A 21,954-nucleotide genomic window follows, 5' to 3' on the forward strand; every position below is an offset into this window, starting at 1 on the left:
AATAAGTGCTCTTTTGGTTCCCATTAACTTCAATACCTCTTCATTAGTTTTTTTTTTCCTTCCAAGAAATCTTCAGTGCTTGCCTATAATGCTATATCTCAAAGTCCTGCAGTTTTCTGCTTATGGATTTTGTACATGTCCACATATGACATTCATAATTCAATATGGACCATTCATAGGATTTTATTATTTTAGTCTATTTATTCTATAGGTTATTAGTAATGTACACCCTCTGTCCAAAAAGAAACCGAACTTTTGATAGAAAATAAAACACAAGCAAATTATAATTATTCAAATCATTTATTTCAATTAATATACTCTCCCTCAGCTTTGATACAGCGTTTGGCACGGTCAATTAATTTGTTAAATGAGTTTTTTATAACGGTGTTTGGGATACTGTTGAGGGTCGTTGTTACTGCAGCTTGAACGTTTTCAATGGTATCGTATCGCTTTCCTTTCATCGGCAAATGAAGTCAGGGGAAGTGAAAGAAGTCACAGGGTGCTAAATCAGGTGAATGCTGCAAGTGATCCAACACACAAACTTGGTTTTTGCTCAAAAACTGTCTCGCAATGTTCGAATGATGAAATGGTGCATTATCGTTCAAAAGTGACCAGCTGCCTGCATCAAGATATTCATGCTGTATGTGACGAATTCTCGCTTCAATTGCTTCAAAACTTGGAGATAAAACTTACCATTGACCGTTTGGCCAGGCAGAATGAATTCTTTGTGGCTAATGCCATTGGAATCGTAGAAACAAATCAGCATTGTATTTACTTTTGACTTCTCCAAGCAACTTTTTCGATGCCCCTCTTCTGGTGGTCTCTACTCAGCACTCTGGTGCTTTGCTCCAGGCTCATACTCAAAACACTACATTTTGTCACCAGACAATCGTTTCCAGGAAGTTTGAGTCCTTACGAGTGGTTTTAATGAAGTCCCTGCGGTGTTCAATTCGATGCATTTTTTGGTCATCTTCAACTTGTGGGGAACAAATCGCGAATTCAATTTATGAATGTCCAAACTTTCAGTCAAAATGTTGTGCATAGTTGATTTTGGAATCCCCAATTCATCTTCAATCAATCTCACAGATGATTTCAGGTTTTCTTTGATGAAATCACACACTTTTTGGATATTAACTTCGCTCAGTCCAGTTTTTGACTTCCCGGCTTTTCATTGACCTGAAGCTTCTCACGACCACTTTGAAATCGCTTAAACCACTCGTAAACTTGAGTACTGGATAAGTATTCATCATCATATGCTTTTTGATGCATTTGATGTGTTTCGGTAAAACTTTTACCAAGTTTAACACAAAAGTCAATCGCAGCTTTCTGTTTGAAACTCATTTGCCGACCGTTCGTCAAAACACACGGTCTCTCTTGGCACTATAATTCTGCTTTTAATGAAGCAAATGTCATAAACAGTTGACATAACACTAATGAAGGTTGCCACTTGCGACAACAAAAGGATATAAGAGGTGACACCACTAGTTTCTTCTATTTTCGAAAAGTTCGGTTTGTTTGTTTTTTTGGACAGAGGGTGTATTATTCCATGATGCTTCTTTTACTTAGCTATTCATGATTTTATTTCCATAACTATTATTTGATCTTCTGTAATCATTACTCCTAGATAATTATAAACCTTTACATTTTGAGTGAATTCTGTTAATCATCTTTTTTTGCATATTACCATATACTTGGTTTTAGCTGTATTTAATACTAAGTCATATTTTGTAATTTTCTCTATGAACACCAAATCACCAGTAAATCTGATATTGTTAATTCTGTTTCCATTTATTTTTTTATTCCCATTTCAATTTCTACATATTCTTACATTATCATTTCACTGTATATATATATATATATATATATATATATATATATATATATATTAAAAACTATAGGGGATATTATACATCTTGATCTCGCTCTTCTTTTGATACATATTGTTTCATTATTAATTTCATTTATAATTTGGCATTTAGCCAGTCAAACTGTATCTTCCATTGTCCTAAACAATGATGATCATTTGCAAAAAATATGAAATTTCATGATGGCTGCCTGCTTCTGTTGAGGAACCAGGATGAACAATGAAAAGTTAGATGCTGGAATGGATTCCAACTCAACAGCAGAAACAACAACAGAATGCAAAATAGGCATACGATGCATCAATTGACATTAAGTGAAGTAATAGAAAAGTACCACTTCATTATAATTGATGCTACTGAAATAAAGAAAACAAACAGGTGTGATTGTTGGAAGTTTTGCCCACTTGGTTATACTACAAATTAAAGATACCAAGAAATTATATACTTAGTTTTATCCTTTATCCAAGTGTAAGCAAGAAAAGTTTGTGCCTGAAGTATTTTCAGGTCTTGGGGCAACTCATATATAACTCGTATATAGAAGCTAACGACTTCACGTCACTTGCCTTAGTATCCCATAATGCAAAGCACATAACCTTTCTAAAAAGTTGAGCAATTTTCAGAGGTGAACTGTAGACTGTACTATACAAAAAATATTAGAAGAAAAATTAAAGAGTTTTGAAAAGAATCTAATGTTGCACATGCAGTGGCATGCTCTGAAGAATACACTAATTTATTCAGCCAGGAGGCATTTGGTAAACTTTTCTTCAAGAATAGAAAATCGGAAATCTAGTGAACTCAAGAAGTGAAAGAAGCAGTTCCGAAAAAGCAGAAAGCATATCAAAATTCCTAGCAAATAATTTTGCAGATGCCCTAAGTGAATACAAAGAAAGATATAAGAAAGCAAAGCAGTGTGTAAAACTAAGCTAAACAAAAGTCTTGCGAAGAACTGGTAAGGTTGGTCGATTGGTAGAGCCTCTGCTACTAATGGCTCGTAAAACGTTAAGCAAGTTTGAGCGCAGTTAGTAGTTGGAAAGGATCAATCATTCGATGCTGTTGGCACACTCTCCCTCAATGAGTCTTTGGACTCCCTGGAGGTGCCACATAATAATAATAAATATCAAGAAAATGGTAAAATGTTCTAGAGACTACAAAAAATCTTAGAAATGGAGGAAAGAATCCTGTAAAATGAATGTATTTGAGATTATAAAGATGACATGACAGCTGAAGGTAAATATATCTAGATGTCTGGAGTAATTACTTTGAAAGACTTTGATAAAACAAAAAGTAACAAAAGAACAGTGGTAGAAAATATGCAAGACAATTGCAATAGTAAATATCAATGCTTGTGGCACAAAAGGCCATCAAAGTCCTAAAATCTGGGAAAATGATTTGGGGAGATGATATAGAGCAGGAAATGCTCAAATATAGAAGTGTAAAAATTTTACAGTGACTACACTGTAAAATTAATTGAAATTTATCATAATTGAAAGCATGATAAATAGGTTAAATTCCAGGCAATTGGAGTAGGGCTCTCATAGTATCCGTCTATAAACAGGAAAGTAAAACAGAATATGATAATTACTAAGGAGTTTCCCTAATTTAGTATACCTGGTAGGATTTATGCATCCATCCATCCATACTTGAGAATAGGCCAAAAAAAATTTCTAAAAAGGAAAGGAAGCATAGCATACAAGTTGGGTTCAGGCCAAATAGAGGTTCTCAGGTTCAGATTTTCATTTTATGGCAGGTAGTTGAAAAATCATGGAAAAAATAAAAATGATCTGTATTTTAAGTTACATAGGTCTAGAAAACACATATGACACAGTTCCAAGGGAAAAGCTCTTCAAATCACTACAATTATATGGTGTAAATGGGATGTTATATTAAGCAATACATGGTCTTTGGTTGAGTGATAAGTCAGCACTTAGAATTGAAGGATGTATAGTAAGATGGTTTGATGTTAAATCAAGTGCGAGACAAAGGTGCACACTGTGTCTACTATCATTCATCTATATGGATTGCATTATGAAGGAAAGTGGCATTAAATCTGATATCAGAATTGGAAATGTTAATCACCGCTTTTCACTTTATGCAGATGATGTTATACTCTTAAATAAGTTTAGTTCAAATTTGCAGGATTCCTTAACTAAATTGAATAACTTTTGTACAATTATGGCATAAAAAGACAGACTATGAAAATAGGTGAGAATGTAGAAAACTTCCTCTCCATTCTGAATGGTGAGTCTAGAACAAGTAAAACATTTCAGATATTCAGTCATAATTTGTAGTGAAGATGGAAATTAAATATGGAAATAGATGATAGAATTAGCAAAACTGTTATGGTGAGAGTAACCCGAATAAAGTTATATGGAAGAAGAGGGAAATTGAACACTTACTAGCAGTATATAAGATAGTGTTCAGGCTAGTGGTAGAAAATATGCAAGATAATTGCAGTAAAGTAATTGATCAAAAACTAGAGGCCACAGATATGAAAGTTATGAGAAAAATTGCAGGGGGAGAGAAAACAGGTGGGTAAATAGCAAATCATATAAAAAATGAACATGGTAAGAAGGAACTTGACATTGTTAGCATTCAGAATGTGTGATCAGAACTTATATCAGGTAGTTTGGTCACTCAAACAGAATGTGGGAAAGGTAAGGTTAGTAAAGCAGTTGTTTGATGCCAAATATCACAGGAAAAACACCTAGAGGAAGCCCGAGATCTGAATGATTGATGCTGTCAGAAGTACCATTAAAGACAGAAATAAAAGATCTAACAATATTTGAACCCTGACAAATAACAGGCTACTTTGGTGGAAAATTGTCATTATGGAGTTAGTAATAAAGTAAACTTTTCATGTATTAACATCATAGTATCCTGTATATACTCTCCCCCCCCCCCCTTAGGCGCATATCAGGAATTTGATGTTGATGAAAGTACAAGGGTTAAATCAAAAATATCGTTACTTTGAAATAGGCAATTAAGAAAGTTTTCTATTTCTCTGATATACGTCTTTACACAGTATATTAATGTTTTCACACTGTCATTTGTTTTGGTCCAAAGAAAGTATATTCTGACTCCTTTCATTCTTTAATTTAGGCAATAGATGAGCCTAAATTTTTCATGTGCCAATTCATAATGTTTCTTATTTATTTTAATTATTGATTTTCTAAATTTCTTAAACTTTTTATATCTCATTAATCAGTATGGAATATGTAGTGTGCTTTGCTTGAGCATTTGTTTCATTACAAGTATCATGTTAATACTATATCCATCTGAAAGAGAGTTTTCATAGTTTGGTATCTTCTTTGTTTGAAGAGACTGGTTTGAATCCCATCTAGGACATGAATAACTTTTTATAAGATTTTTTTTTCTTGTTGTTGTTGTTCTGAAGATGAGTTAATCAGTCTCATACAGAAGTTCCAGGACTTTTTCTTCCAGAATTTTGGATTTTTCATCCTGCAAAATAAGTACACTGGTCAGATGAGCACACACTTTATAGATATCATATGCAGGTCTCATAATCTTAACTGCTTCAGCTGTAATTTCAAACAATTACATTCCATATCTGAAAGTTTGTAACACATCTAAACATTTACATCTGTTTCATACTGCATATTATTCTGTTTTCTAATCATATTAATGCATGAATGATTATGTTGTATTTTATTATTCATGCATTAGTATGGTATTGGCAGAGCAGTTATATTTCACACTTTTTCACCATTATGTTTACAGATTTTGTGTGTGACAATGTATTATATTGAATTATTTTCTTTAATACTATGACCCATTTTTTAAAGTAAAAAGGTTGATCTGATTTTCTTAATACTTGACATTTATAAAAAAAAAAAAAAGTTTGAGTAATAAAAATTAAGCTAATCATTCCTAATTTCTTTTATCAGGCATTTTAATTTGCGTCTCAAACGAGATACATCAGCATTTTCCAAAAGCCTTGTTATTGAAATGTCAGATGGAGAGGTGAAAGATTTTGACATGTCACATATATATGCAGGTGATCTTTGGGGTAAGTTCATCACTACTACTTCAAGAAATAGTTATACATAAATGTGATAATCAGTAAAAATAATTGATTAAATGATTGAAACTTTAAATAAATAAATGCTATCATTAAGCTCTGTCTCAGCTGCTAGATGTTTTGAGCATCCAGTTTGACTTTATGGAGCTGAGCAAAGAAACATTTTAATGGCATAAGGATTGCATCTATCTCTCAGTAAAGTGGATCATAACCTCATTCAAGCTTCAGGTTTATATACAGGCTGGCCATAAAATAACTTTTCCAAAAGTTATTTTATGGCCAGTTATTTTGGAAGTATCTGTAGCTAAAACCAATAAATGGAATGGGACCAAATTTTATATTGAGACTTTTGAAGGTATGGGAGATGGTTTCTGCGAAAAAAAGATTTAGTACCAAAAGTCGCCGATATGGGAACTTTTGGTGCTGGCGTAGTCGAAAACAAGTGGATAATTACATTAAAGGTAGATAAAATGGAATAATAACATTTCAACGGTGTAAGCCCATCACTCATTCCAGCTGGATATGTGGCACGTTACAATGAGAATAATAATAATTAAACTAAAACAACTTGCGAGAGACACAGAAATTAATTTAGTGATTGAACTCACATGGAAATAATGTTTTATTCATCAGAATCAGGGTCCCCTGGACCACATCCATGATTTTCAATGTGCTGACCTTTCTTGTATATGACAAATTGCATCCGGTGTGCGACATGCTCTACAGCTGAGCGTAAAGAGTCAGATTGGACGACATAACAGCCCATTTTATTTTCTCTTTCAAGACATGCAATTTGAGAACGCCACCAACACACATAACGGATTTTAAATACCCTCACAGCCAAAAATCACATGGAGTGATATCTAGGGATCGAAGTTTCCATGCTGACGGAAAGAACAAACTAATAACCCTCTCATTACTGAAATGCTGGTGTAAAAGGTGCTATACTGAACGTTCAATGTGTGGCCATGCTCCATCCTGCATAAAAATTATGAGTCCAAACATTGCAATGCAGGAATGACAAAATTTTCTAGCATTCGTTGATAAATCTCTTGAGTAATGGAGCAGGTTACAGGACCTGTAGAGGTAATACACTCAAAAAAGTATGGTCCTATTATGAAATCGGCTGTGAAGCCACACCACACGGTTACTCAGGGGGTCAGAGCCCTCCTAGTATTTATATATATATATATATATATATATATCATTGAATTCCTGATTTCCTGATATATATCCTCAAGGGGTGTACAGGATATAATAGTACTAAATGAAAAATTACATCATTACTAACTTCTTATCTACAATTTTCCTCCAAATCAGTCTGTTACCTCTCAAGACTCCAACATTATCAGATCTTATATTTCTATCTTCTAAGGCACTTTTTTTACTGTATCAATCCACCTATATCTTGGTCTTCCTCTGGGTGTTTTTCTGCCAACCTTGCGGAGAACACTTGTTTTGCTAATCTCTCCCCCCATTCTCTTTAAGTGACCATACCACCTGAGGTTAGCTCTGCTAATGCATTCCTTGATGCTGACAATGTCAAGTTCTTTCCTAATATCCTCATTTTTAATATGATATTGCCATTGATGCCATCTGTTCACACCCCTAATCTTTCTCAGGACTCTCATATCTGAGGTCTCTAGTCTTTGGTCAAGTGTTTTACTTCTGACCCAGCTCTTAGATCCATAAGTTGAAATTGGCTTGAATACTCTCTTGTATACATCTAATTTAAAGTGTTTTAGCTAATTTCTCTCTTATTCCACATAAATTTATTGATTTCCTACCATACCCGCTTTGTTGATTCTGTTGTCTATTTCCATATTTAATATACCATCTTCACTAAAAATCATGCCTAAGTAGCTGAAATGTTTTACTTGTTCTAAAGGTTCTCCATTCATAATGCAGTTGATATTTTCAATGTTTATGCCAATTTTTATTGTCTTTGTCTTTTTAATGCTGACCTTCATACCATATACTTCATACTCAGCCAGCCTGCTTGGTCGAGTGGTTAGTGTATCCTCTCTCCTGCTGAATGGCTGTGGGTTCGAATCCTGCCGTGGGCATGGATGTTTGTAATTGTCTTGGAAATAGTAGTGATGGTAGTGGGTGGTAGATGATGATGGTACTTGCATTTTTTGTAGTTGGTAAAGTGGTGGAAACAGAGTTAGAGAGTAGGTGCCCTCCCTCGATGAGTCTTTGGACTCCCTGGAGGTGTCACGTAATAGTAATAATAACGGTTATTCACTTTAATCAGGCAATCTTGCTGACTTGTAGAGGATTTATTTAGAAGTATAACATCATCTGCAAAAAGCAAAGAGCTGAGATTAGCATCTCCAATTTTGATATCAGGTTTAATACCACTTTCCTTCATCATGTGATCCATATAGATAATGAATAACAGAGGGGATCATGTACATTCTTGTCTCATACCAGATTTAACATTAAACTACCTTCCTGTACTTTCTTCAAATCTAACTGCTGACTTACAACTCAAATAAAGACTAAGTATTGCTTGATATAATGCCCCATCGATACCATATAACTGTAGCGTTTCAAATTGCTTTTCCCTTGGCACCTTGTCATATTCCTTTTCCAGATCTACAAAACTTAAATATAGATCTTTATTATATTACCATGGTTTTTCAACTATCTGTCATAAAGTGAAAATCTGATCCTGACAACCTCTATTTGGCCTAAATTCAGCTTGTTCTTCACCAAGCTTCTTTTCCACAATCCTTCTCAACCGTTTCTCAAGTATATCTTACCAGGAACACTCAGTAGAGAAATACCTCTATAATTCTCACATTCAGTTTTATTTCCCTTTTTATATATGGGTACTATGAGAGCTCTACTCCAATCATCTGGAATTCATCCCTCTGTCCAGTCCTTCCGAACTACGCAGTGCAGCCACTGTAAGACTTTTATACCTCCATACTTCAGCATTTCTGGTTGAATATCATCTACTCCTGCTGCCTTTCCACATTTGAAGCCTTTGATGGCTTTTTCTACTTCAAGTAAGGATATGTATTCCTGACTGCATGCCTGGGCAGTGTTTTTTACCTCTCCCTCTAATACTTAAATGACTGACTTAAATCATCTACAATTTTTGTTAATAACAGTACACTGTGTTTCTCTTTTTTATTTGACAAAGTTTTGCACTGCTCATAGCTCAAAAAGAACTTCATAACCTTTGGGCTGTATATGTGCTTCTCTTTTCCTAGCACAGCCACATTACAACCATAGACTGAAACACTGTTCCTTCACCAGCCTTAGAATACTATTCTCACATTCTTGATGACTTCCTCTCCTCTGTGTGTACCTAAAACTTTGAAAAACTTCATTCTCTCATTCTGTTCAGATGTGCAATTCCAGTTGTCGTTGCAGTTACTTGCTGATTGATCTTTTCAATATCTTCTTATCTCCTTGGAATCCACCCAAGTCTCTTTCTTTAGTGCCAACTTATAGAAAATCATCATCAATTTCCTGATATATATATATATATATATATATATATATATATTAGGGTTACCAAGTAATTTTATAAACTTGGTTATTTTACTCCTAATCCCAAGTAAGCAAACAGTTAAGTTTGCGCCTGAACATAGTTCAAGTCTAAAGGTGGTGCAACACCAGGGCAACTCATTGTAAAGGTGGGTAAAGCTCTGATCACTATTCTAAGTATTTTTCATAATGTAAAACACATCTCACTAAGAGATGTATATACTGCAATACATTATGGGTGGGATCATGTTGTGGGAAAAGAGTCAATTTAACTACCCCTGGAACAACTCAGGATGATATATAATATAGTCTCAAAAAAACCAAACAGCAATAAACAGATGGTTTCGGTCAAACTACAAGGTGGGACTATAACCAGAGATAGATATGCTTATAACAAAAAGAAATGAAGAATTTTACTTTACTCAGTATTATATCAGGATGATGAATTAAATGGAGAAGAAGACAACTATGAAATAGCTGACATACCACAGATCTACTAGAAGTTATGTGGAGCATCCAAAGCTTGCAAAATGGAAAAGCTGCAGGTGAGGATGGAGTTGTAGCTGAACTTCTGAAAGCAGGTGGAGAAATGATCTAGAAAATCTTTACAAAACTATTTATTTATGTGTGAAGAAAAACGATGTACCAAGAACATGGAAGAAGGCTACCCTAATTCTGATACATAAAAAAAGGTAAAGTAGAAGACTTGACAAACTACCAACCCATCAGTCTACTATCGGTGGTTTACAAAGTGTTTACAAAAGTCTTGGCTCTTAGGCTTTGTATAACTGTAGATCTAACACAATCAAAAGAACAGGCAGGCTTTCAAAGTGGCTTTAGTACAATTGGACCATATTCAAGTTCAACAACAGATTATCAAACGGTGTAATGAATATCAGTTGCCATTATGTCTTGGTTTTATTGATTATGAGAAAGCCTTTGATTCAGTAAAAACTTAAATACTTAAATGCAATACTTAAAGCATTAGGAAACCAACAAGTGGAGAAGCTATATGTCACGACCATAAAATCAGCATACACTAATGCCACAGCAGCAATTCATTTTAATAGAAACATCTCTACTGTGGAAATACTCTACTAAGACTAAAATACAGAAATATTATTGAAAAGAAAATGAAAGAGTTTGAGAACAGGAATCAAACCTTTGAGATTCAGTGGCAAACTCTGAAGGAAACATTGATTGATTCTGCCAGAGAGGCATGTGGTGAGGTTGTGTGCAAAGATAAAAAAATCAGAACTCCCTGGTGGACACAGGAAGTTAAAGAGGCAGTGAAGGAAAAGAAGAAAGCATATCAAAAGTTCCTGGCAAATAAGTCAGCTTTTACTCTTACAGAATACAGAGACAAATGTAAGAAAGCTAAACAGTGTGTAAAACTAGCTAAACAAAAGTCATGGGAGGACTTTGGCAAGAATATAGAAAATAAATATCAAGAAGGTGGCAAAATATTCTGGAGGTTGTTGAAGAAGCTTAGGAATGGAGGAAAGAGTGCTGTAAAAGGAATTAGAGATGATAAAGGTGAAATGAAAACAGGAGAAAAAGATATCCTTGCAGTATGGAGTAATTACTTTGAAAAACTGCTAAATGAAACAAGCAGTGATGATATCACTGGCATAGTGATAAAAAACACTGACCAGGCATGCAGTCAGGAATACATATCCATACTTGAAGTAGAAAAAGCCATCAAAGGCTTGAAATGTGGAAAGGCAGCAGGAGTAGATGATATTCGACCAGAAATGCTGAAGTATGGTGGTATAAGAGTCTTACAGTGGCTGCACTGCATAGTTCAGAAAGCCTGGACAGAGGGACGAATTCCCGACGATTGGAGTAGAGCTCTCATAGTACCCATATATAAAAAGGGAAATAAAACTGAATGTGAGAATTACAGAGGTATTTCCCTACTGAGTGTTCCTGGCAAGATCTATGCAAGTATACTTGAGAAACGGTTGAGAAGAATTGTGGAAGAAAAGCTTGGTGAAGAACAAACTGGATTCAGGACAAATAGAGGTTGTCAGGATCAGATCTTCACTTTACGACAAATAGTCGAGAAAGCATGGGAATATAACAAAGATCTGTATTTAAGTTTTGTCGATTTGGAAAAGGCATATGACAAGGTGCCAAGAGAGAAGCTATTCAATACGCTGCAGTTATATGGTGTCAATGGGGCATTATATCAAGCAATACTTAGTCTTTATTTGAGTTGTGAGTCAGCAGTTAGAATTGAAGGAAGTACAGGAAGATGGTTTAATGTTAAATCTGGTGTGAGACAAGGATGTACATTATCCCCTCTGTTATTCATTATCTATATGGATCACATTATGAAGGAATGTGGTATTAAACCTGATATCAAAATTGGAGATGTTAATGTCAGCTCTTTGCTTTATGCGGATGATGTTATACTTCTAAATAAATCCGCTACAAGTCTACAAGATTCTCTGACTAAATTGAATAGCTGTTGTAATAGATATGGTATGAAGGTCAGCAATAAAAAGACAAAGACAATGAAAATAGGCAGAATCATTGAAAATGTCAACTGTGTTGTGAATGGAGAACCTGTGGAACAAGTAAAACATTTCAGCTACTTAGGCACAATTTTTACTGAAGATGGTAAACTAAATATAGAAATAGACAACAGAATCAGCAAAGCTGGTATCGTGGGAAGTCAATTGAATAAATTCATATGGAATAAGAAAGAAATTAGTCGTAACACTAAATTAGCTGTATACAAGACTGTGTTCAAACCAATTTTAACTTATGGATCTGAGAGCTGGGTCAGAAGTAAAACACTTGACCAAAGACTAGAGACCGCAGATATGAGAGTCCTGAGAAAGATTAGAGGCGTGAACAGATGGCATCAATGGCAATATCATATTAAAAATGAGGATATTAGGAAAGAACTTGACATTGTCAGCATCCAGGAATGCGTTAGCAGAGCTAATCTCAGATGGTATGGTCACTTAAATAGAATGGGAGAGGAAAGATTAGCAAAACAAGTGTTCTCTGCCAGGTTGGCAGGAAAACGACCCAGAGGAAGACCAAGATATAGGTGGATTGATACGGTACAAAGTACCTTAGACGATAGAAATATAAGATCTGATAATGTTGGAGTCTTGACAAGTAACAGACTGATTTGGAGGAAAATTGTAGATAGGAAGTTAGTAATGATGTAATTTTTTCATGTAGTACTGTCATATCCTGTACACCCCTTGAGGGTACATGGCAGGAATTTGATGATGATCCTCTGTATGTAATCAGTAAATGTTTGTCACTAATGGAGAAACATGGCAACATAAGCCAATTGATCACAGGTAGATAGTTTGGGTCTGGAGGTGGGTGTCTGTATTTTGGAAACAGCTGAACTTGTTGGCTCATGTTATTCATGGTAAATTGACACTAAGAGAATCTGTACCCTGATAATTGCCCTACTTACAGTTTTTCTTTAATTTAATATTTAATTAAAAGTTATGAAGTTTGAAGAAAGAGAGAGATAAGAACTGAGACCACAAGATTTGTGTAGAAAATTGTATACAATTTCTTGACTGAAATACTTCATGACGTGGCTTTAAAAATTTAATGAAAAGTGAGTCCTATTGTTAATGAATTAAATGCAGTACCAGAAAGAAGGTGCTTAAACCAGTGTTCTTTCTCTGAACAGTCGAAAAGAAATGCTAGAAAATGATGTTGTTGTCGAGTCCATTGAAGAGCTTCTAGCTATGACTGTGGATCTGTAGAACTGCTTTGGCAATCTGTTGAACTTTGATGGCATAGAGCTTTTCTCTATGGTTATTGTCAATTTTCTGTACAGCAGCAGCAGCAATTGCTGGACAAGAATAAATATGGACAGGTGTTAGTTCAACTACTGGACAGTTTTTTGCATGTTTCTAGCTCCTACTACCGTCTGGCTGAATTTTCATGCTCTGTCCTTAGTCAGGTGATGATTGTGGTTATTTCTCTATTTTCATTAATTTCACTGATTTCATTCTTCTTGATAATTTGTTTTATCAGTCTTATTTTGGCTTATTAGTTAGTATCAGTTAATGGGTATAATTTTTGAGGTAAGTATCTTGTTTCTTTGGCTAGTCTTTCTGCTCTTTCATTGCCTTCAATATTTACATGGGCTGGTATCCATTGCAGTGTGCAGTTCTTATTTTTCAAATTTAAGATTGTTAGTAGTTCATGTATTTCCTGTGTGAGTTTTGTTTTTCCATTTTTTAATGCCTTGAGCACAGATTTTGAGTCGCTGTAGATGGTTATTCCTTCTGTAATGTTTATTACTGGATTTGAGAGCTGTTTGTATGGCTGTTAATTCACAAGTGAAGTTTGAAGCTATTTTTCCAGCTGTGGTTTTGATTTGCATTTCCTCACCTCCAGGTAGAGTTAGATAAACCCCTGAACCTCCTTGGTTGAGTGCTTCATCAGATCATCTGATGAAGCACTTTTTTTTTTTATTTTCTTGCTGTGAATCCTTTTTTGAAGAAGGTTCGAGAAGATTTAAGTTTATCATTGTGTTTTTTTGGTAGAATAGTGAAAAAGAATGGCTCCTTGCTTATTTCAATGGATAGGTGCTCTAAGTGAATTTGTTTTCTAATTTCGTGATCATATTGTAACATAGATGATCTCTTTAGTCTTGATTTTCTTGTCCAGGCATTGAAAGTCGTGAGTGAGATGTGATCCTGCTGGTGGCTCCTGATTCTTCACACTCAACAAGAGTGTGAAGCCCACACTCTTGTTGAGCTTTTAAATTATTTGTGGATGAGACTGCACCTATGATAATTTTTGCTGCCCTTGATTGTATTCTGTCAAGTTTTTCTTTTGAGCTAGTAAAACTGGAGCCCAGATTCATGAGGCATATTCCATAGTGGGTCATATGAGTGCCGTATATGTAGTTTTGAGTGTCATCGGTTTTGCACCCCACTTTGTTCCACAGAGCCTTTTGATGATATTAAGCTTTATTAGATATATTTGTAATATGGGTTGTAAATCTCAGTTCAGTATCTAGGGTTAGGCCTAAGTATTTTGGAGACTGTTTTTCCTATTTTGGTATTATATACAGGGTGTTTCAAAAAGAATGACCCAATTTCAAATAATTATATTTAATAATGAAAATGTGGTACAGTTACAAAATAAATTATCAACTATGAAGTAAGGCCTAAAGTTCCACTCACCACAATTACAAATGCTCAGTGTGCATTCATTTGTGGTTTGTGGTTGCAGAGATATACAATTTTCAAATGGGATATTCTTTTTGAAACACCCTGTATTTTGATTTGAGGGTTGTAACTGTGTTTATTTTTTCTATTAGTGGAGAAGATGATCAGTTTTGTTTTTTCTGGGTTTATCTGTAGTTTAAGTTCCTTTGCCCATCTTTCTAAGCCTTTTATTGAATTATTTAGGACTTTTTCAGATTGTTGAGGATTACTGCTTGTGTGCCAGATTGCCGTATCATCTACATAGCATGCTGCTTTTGTGTCATTTATTATGTGAGGATAGATATTGCTCATATAGATGAGAAATAGGAGTGGGCTTAAAACAGAACCTTGCAAAGGTTCTGTTTTAAGCCTTGTGGGACTCGAGCCCAATTTCGATGCATGTTGGAATAAATTCCATTAACTTTTACTTTCATTTTTCTTCCTTTCATGAAATCTGAAATCCAAATTAATGCATTCCCCCTTATTCCAGTATCATATGCAATTTTTATTAACTTTTGTCTCTAGACACGATCACAGTTACTGTGAGATCCAAGAATATTGCTGTTGTCTTCTTTGGTGGTTTTTCTTGAAAGCCATCTGTGACTGATTGGCAAAGATAAAATAATTGATCTTCTGTACTGTGTTGAGACCTGTATACAGTTTAGTACAAGTTGATCTTGTTATTTTCTAAGAGCCAATTCATAAGTCTGGTGCATATTATTCTTTCGTTTATGGATATTATTTCTGGGAAAACTCCCATGTTACTCTCTTAACAAACTATTATATTTACGGCCTGCTTCTGTTTGGGAGTGCCTCTGTTTAAATGTCATTGGCTTTTTTACTCACGGATTCTTAGGGCATTGTAGATGTATATTTACCAATAAATATATGTAGCATAAAGGAAGAGAAATTTACACATACCTTTTTCTGGGTGTTGTGGCTTTTCTTCTTTCTGCGATGTCCAAACTACTGTGTGTGGGGGGGGGGTAGGCAATAGGCAATGTGGGAGAATTAAATGATTAAATAGAAATGGAAAAAAAACCAGGTTTTTTGAATAATATATATATATATACATATATATTATATTATTCGGGATGGGTGGAGCATTTTTTTTATATTTATATAAGGTGGGAAATACAAACCAAAAATTGGCAAATCTCCTAAAACCCACTAAATCTCACACACAAAAAGAAATATTTGAACACCACAACGTAGTCTATAAATTTCCCTGCCATAAAGACTGTAATATCACCCACACGGGTTCTGCCATCAGGTCTTTATGGGCAAGACTACAAGAACACTTCCGCGATTGTAACATCCCTATTCCAGAACATTTAAACACAGAAAAAAAAAAACGCAACATCAAAAAGAAAAATCGAATACACAACACAGAAAAACGGAAATAGCTGTTCACGCCCTTGAACAAAAACATATCCCGCAGATTGACAAGGCCATCATAGTAGATAGACAAGACAATGAAATAATGCTTAGAATATCAGAAACAATAGCCATAAAATTTGACGCGAACTCTATCAACGTCCACAGGCCCTACATAATCTCCGACGTTTGGAAGCTTCACAACATAAAATTGAGGTCACAACCCCAACCAATAGGCGGTAACACAAACACTTCAAAAGCAGAAGCACCTACCCGACCTGACATAGCATCCACTTCCTCCATGTGTTCAAACGATGACCAAGCATAGTCGAAACAGACCGCACCCCGTCAACCCCCTTCCTCCCCTCTAAAAATCAGTTGCTGTTTTCAATCCCTTCACCCTTTCCCACCCTATATAAATATAAAAAAATTGTGGACAATAAAAAAATATAAAAAAATGTGGACAATGTTATGCTTCTAAATAAATCTGCTACAAGTCTGCAAGATTCTCTGACTAAATTGAATAACTGTTGTAATAGATATGGTATGACAATAAGCAATAAAAAAACAAAGACAATGAAAATAGGCAGAATCATTGAAAATGTCAAATGTGTTGTGAATGGAGATGCGGAACAAGTAAAACATTTCAGCTACTTAGGCACGATTTTTAGTGAAGATTGTAAATTAAATATGGAAATGGACAACAGAATCAACAAAGCTGGTATGGTAGGAAGTCAGTTGAATAAATTCATATGGAATAAGAGATAAATTAGTCAGAACACTAAATTAGCTATATACAAGACAGTGTTCAAACGAGTTTTAACTTATGGATCTGAGAGATGGATCAGAAGTAAAACACTTTACTAAAGACTAGAGACCGCAGATATCAGAGTCCTGAGAAAAATTAGAGGTGTGAACAGATGGCATCAATGGCAATATCATATTAAAAATGAGGATTTTGGAAAGAACTTGACATTGTCAGCATCCAGGAATGCATTAGCAGAGCTAATCTCAGGTGGTATTGTTAATAATTATACTATATACTTATGAGATGAAATAATATATAAATCTCTTTTACTAACAATTATTTTTATTTTGACTCCGAGTGTCCCTATATGTTATTATATTTGCACAAAGAGTTCACTCCAATTGGTGCAATGACTTTAACTGACTCTTTCAGAATCCAACTAATCATTGACTCAATACCAAGTACAAAATAAACACATTTAATAAAACTAAAACAATATATATACACTTCTAGTAATAATACATAACTATAACTACAGATTATATGGATCCAAGGCCTTATTTAAAATTATAAACTTACTCTTAAGACTAAACACTGTTTCTTTCACAATCACAAAAAAAATGTTCATAGTCTTTTTCTCTTTCTGTTAAGGCTCTTTTCCAGAAGTTACAAGGCTCTGTACTTCATTATCAGGATCCTTTTCATCAATCAATATAACACACAAAGTCTTCTTGACTATATCCTGTTTTTCCTTTTAGTAGTAATACTCATCAGATCAGGCACCTTTAATACCTAAAAATCTTCTTAATCAATATATTTTCTAAACTTTCACTTTCAGGCATTCTTAATACTTATAAAACTTCCTTATCAATATTTTCTCTAAGAAAAACATTCACTTTAGAATGTAAGCAACAAGTTCTCCTTTCATTCACAATACTAAATTGACAGTCTTAACTTTTTCCACTTTAAAAAAACTTACAGTTTCAAGATTTCCTTTTATTCATTACTTATTCCTCCTTGAAACCTATTATTTCTCACTATTCCTTTTTCGGAATACATTATAAAATTTCCTTCTGAATGCCGCACAAAAAAAATCAAGTTCCTCCCAACTTGAATATATCTCAGCCAGTGTTCTAAAAAACTTCCGAACGCACTCTTGTTTACAACTGTAACTTGGATACGCAACTCTTTCCTTGTCAGCTGGCAATCACACATCAAGTTCTCTCCGGGAGCATGCGCACTCTACAAAAGTCAGAAACTACGCTCTGCAATAAAATGGCTGACTTGCTGTATCCATCAGCGCTAAAAGAAAGTCTTTCACAAAACACAAAATTCAACATTTTAAAATATAACAAACTTTCTTATAAGTAACACAAATAATCAGTTTAATAAGTACTTCAATATTTTTACTTCTTTACATGTTACTTCTAATATAACATTTTCATAACGAGCACATCACAAGTGCAGACACTGCGTGTATGAAAACAAAAACTAACAAGCATAATTAATACGTAAAAATATTCAGAATTTTTAATATGATTATTTTTACATCAGTTTCATTTTTCTGTGAAAAAAATTTTTTTTTAAAAAAAATTTTTTATATTTAACCTACATCTAAACAAAATTTTAATATTTATTTCTAGATTTTAAAATATAACGTGATTCTTGTATATCATTATGTATATCTTCTGAATCACTAGTTTCAGAATCATCTGACACTAAAGATAATTCTGAACTTTCTTCTTCCAAATTAGTATACTTAGAAATTTCATTTTTATACCTTTCAAACACTTCATTTAAACTACTTGAATTATGTCCTAAATCTATTGAATCATCACTATCAGAATCAATTTCTACAGGTTTTTGAGATTCTACAAGTTTCTGGGATTCCTTATCCTTACTAACTAAATTTGAGGTATCTTTAACTTCCCTTTTCTTATTTAATCCTATATTTATCAACCTATGAAATTCCGCTATACTTTCGTCAATGTTAGAGTTAATTTGATTATCATTATTCCTACATTGTACATCATCTGAAACATATGTCTTGGGAGTTCTAAATTTTCTTGTATTATGGTTCATTTTACCAAAATTTAATTTTTTCTTTCGCTGCATATTTGAATTATGAGTATTAAATCTATTCCCTTTCCTATCATTTAACCTTGAATAAGATTCACAATTAGTATTAGGAAAACTACATTCATCCTTCAATATTTTATTCATATTGTCACCTAAAGTAACTAAATTTTTATTTCCCAAAAAGTACCTTTTTAATCTATTAGAGTGTACATTTAAAATTTTACTAGGATTATTGACATCTTGAATTCTAAAATTTACAGGAGAAAAATTGTCTAAAATTCTAAATGGACCTAAGGCTTTCTTTCCTAATTTCCCAACTCTTTTAATACTAGATTTATCATCTAACAATACCAAATCACCTGGTACAAAAGATTTATACTTTCTAAACCGATTTATATATTGTCTAGTTTTCTGAGCACTTAATTTACTTATTTCACCTACTAGTCTATGAGTAGTGGAAAACTTATCTATTACTAATTCTAAATATTCATTTATATCACTGTATCCTGTATTTGGAATAACTGAAACAAGTTCATTAGGAAAAACTGGATCAAAACCATATAATGCAAAAGATGGTTTTTCCTTGATAGCAGAATGAAAAGCAGACCTACATGCAAATAATGTTTGAGAGATATGTGTATCCCAATCATTCATTTTGGTGTTTGCCAACTTTGAAAGTATTTGCTTTATGTTTCTATTTAGTCTTTCACACATACCATTACATTGCGGATGATAAGGTGTTGTAAAAATCTTAACATTAAGCAATTTACATAACTATAATAATAGTTCAGATGTGAAATTTGCTCCTTGATCTGAAAGTAAGGTCTGAGGAGTTCCATATCTACAAACTATCATATTTAAAACCTTTCTTGCAATAGTTTTTGCAGATTGGTCTTTCATTGATACTGCTTCAGGAAATCTAGTTAGCATATCTATGATTACTAGAATATACCTATTTCCTTTTTTAGTAATTGGTAGAGGACCTACTACATCAATAGCAACAGCTTGAAATGGTCTAGTTGGAATTGGAAATGGTTGTAAAGGAGCTTTTCCTCTAAAAGGGGATCTTATTTGGCACTTATGGCATGATTTGACATACGTGAATATATCACTCTTCATACCTTTCCAGATGTAACGATCCTTTATTCTTTCCAAAGTTCTAGAAAACCCTTGGTGTCCTGCTAAGTCAGAATCATGAAAAGTATACATAATCCAAGGAATCATTTCAGTTGGTGCCAATATTTTCACCTTCAATTTTCCATCTTCCAATTGTCTAGATAAGAGTAATCCATCTTTATCTAAATACAAGTTTTCCAGATTCAAAAATGTATCTAGTTGAGTTTCCTCTTTCAATACTGCTTCATAAATAGTTTTTAGTATGAGATCATCCTTCTGAGCTTGGATAATCTTATCCTTTTCCCAAATTTGTAAACTAGGATCTTTATTCTTTAGAGTTTCAATTTTAAATACTTGATCATTATCACTAGTATCTAGAAAAACTTCAGGAGACTGCTCTACTTTTCCACTGTCACCTGATTTCCTGTCCAAATAGCATTCTATTCCACACAATGATACTGTATTATCAATAAAATTACACACAAACCCATGACGTTTCAGAAAATCAATTCCAAATATTATTTGTACATTTGGATTTGAAGATTCTGGAAGAACAATTAATGAATGAGAAACTTTTAATGGAAAGCAAGGAACTGAAATAAAGACATTGATTTGCTTATAAGCTGAAATTTCAGATTCAAATATTCCTTTTAACTCAATTGGATTGCTTAAAACTGAAATATCATTTGGAATTAGAGATTTAATTTTGTTAAATAAGCTATAAGAAATGAGTGAAATGTGTGCACCTGTGTCAAGTAAGATTTCACAAGGTACATCTTCAATAAATCCTTGTAAAACTGTCAAAGGATTACTTTCATTAGCATAAGGAGCTAATGCTACATCAAACTTTCTTTTATGGTTAGAGCTGTCTTTGGCTTTATCCATGTTTTGTGAATAGTTTGACATTTCTGTCCTTGCCAGTATAATATTGGAATAATAACTAATTCCAGATTTACTTTTATTCTCTGATTTCTTATTTTGAAAACAAGATCTATCTCTAACATAACAATCTTTAGCAAAATGACTGTTTATTGCATCTAAAACATTTTGGAATGTATCTTCTATGAGATGCTTTATTCCTGTTAATGCCATCAGATTTACAAGAAAAAGATTGATTATCTGTAAGATTTTTGGATATTGTTAAATCCGACATCATCTTAAACAGAAGTTCCTGTCCTTGTACTATGGGTCTCTGTTGTCTTTCTATTTCTTCACTCATAAATGTTTTCAGTTCCTCATATTTTTCCAAATCATGTAATTTTACCCTGGAATCAGATTCTGGAATATCTTTAGTAAAATTCACAGAAGTTTCCTTAGACTTTTTCCTTTTATTTGCAGCTTTACCCTTTTGAAGCTTTTCTTCTCTCATTTTATCTGTACCCACAATGCTAGAAGAATGAATTTGATTATGCTGAAAAGAATTTACTTGCTTATTGCTTGAGGAATAAAAAATATCTCTTAATCTTTCTTCCTTTTCTTTAACAAGTTCAAAACATTGTTCAAGATTTCTAACTTTTTTCTTATATGCTGTTTCTTTTAAATTATCCTTAAGGCCAAGCCTAAATTGATTAAAGAGCAACCATTCTAAAGAGGATTTCTCTTCAGATGAAATATTAAATCCATGAGCAATGCTCCACAATCTATGATAATATTCAGAAACAGATTCCTTATTACCTTGGATACACTGTTGAATCTTCCAAATGTTTGGCCCTAATTCTCTTACATTTGAAAATTCTGATATTAGCAAACTTTTAAAGGTTGCATAATTGTCAGTATCTCGTAGTAAAGGAGATGTATTCAAAAATGTTTTTGCTTTTCCCAATAATTTATTATGAAGTATAATTAACAAGTGAAAATCTGACCAATTCCCTAAATCTTTAATTTTTTCTGCATACCTAAAAAATGTTTCTATGCTTTCACTACTATCACCTGAGAAAGAAGGTATTACTAAGGTTGGATTTATTAACCTAAAAAATTCTTCATCATTAACTGAAGGAACTTTACTACTAATATTACTATTTT

At 33.6% G+C, this 21,954-nt stretch overlaps 1 protein-coding gene across 1 annotated transcript in view; it reads left to right on the top strand.

The window, feature by feature from the left end:
* Window positions 1-21,954, top strand: part of kuz (zinc-dependent metalloprotease kuz) — a 258,645-nt gene that overhangs the window by 44,156 nt on the left and 192,535 nt on the right. The window contains exon 3 of the mRNA XM_090399403.1: window positions 5,768-5,889. Coding sequence (XP_090255529.1) covers window positions 5,768-5,889 — 122 coding nt within the window. The remainder of the gene's footprint in view (window positions 1-5,767; window positions 5,890-21,954) is intronic.

This window comes from Typopeltis vanoorti, chromosome 1 (assembly GCF_054136105.1).
Source record: "Typopeltis vanoorti isolate ZY-2024b chromosome 1, IOZ_Tvanoo_1.0, whole genome shotgun sequence".
Taxonomy (NCBI): domain Eukaryota; kingdom Metazoa; phylum Arthropoda; class Arachnida; order Uropygi; family Thelyphonidae; genus Typopeltis; species Typopeltis vanoorti.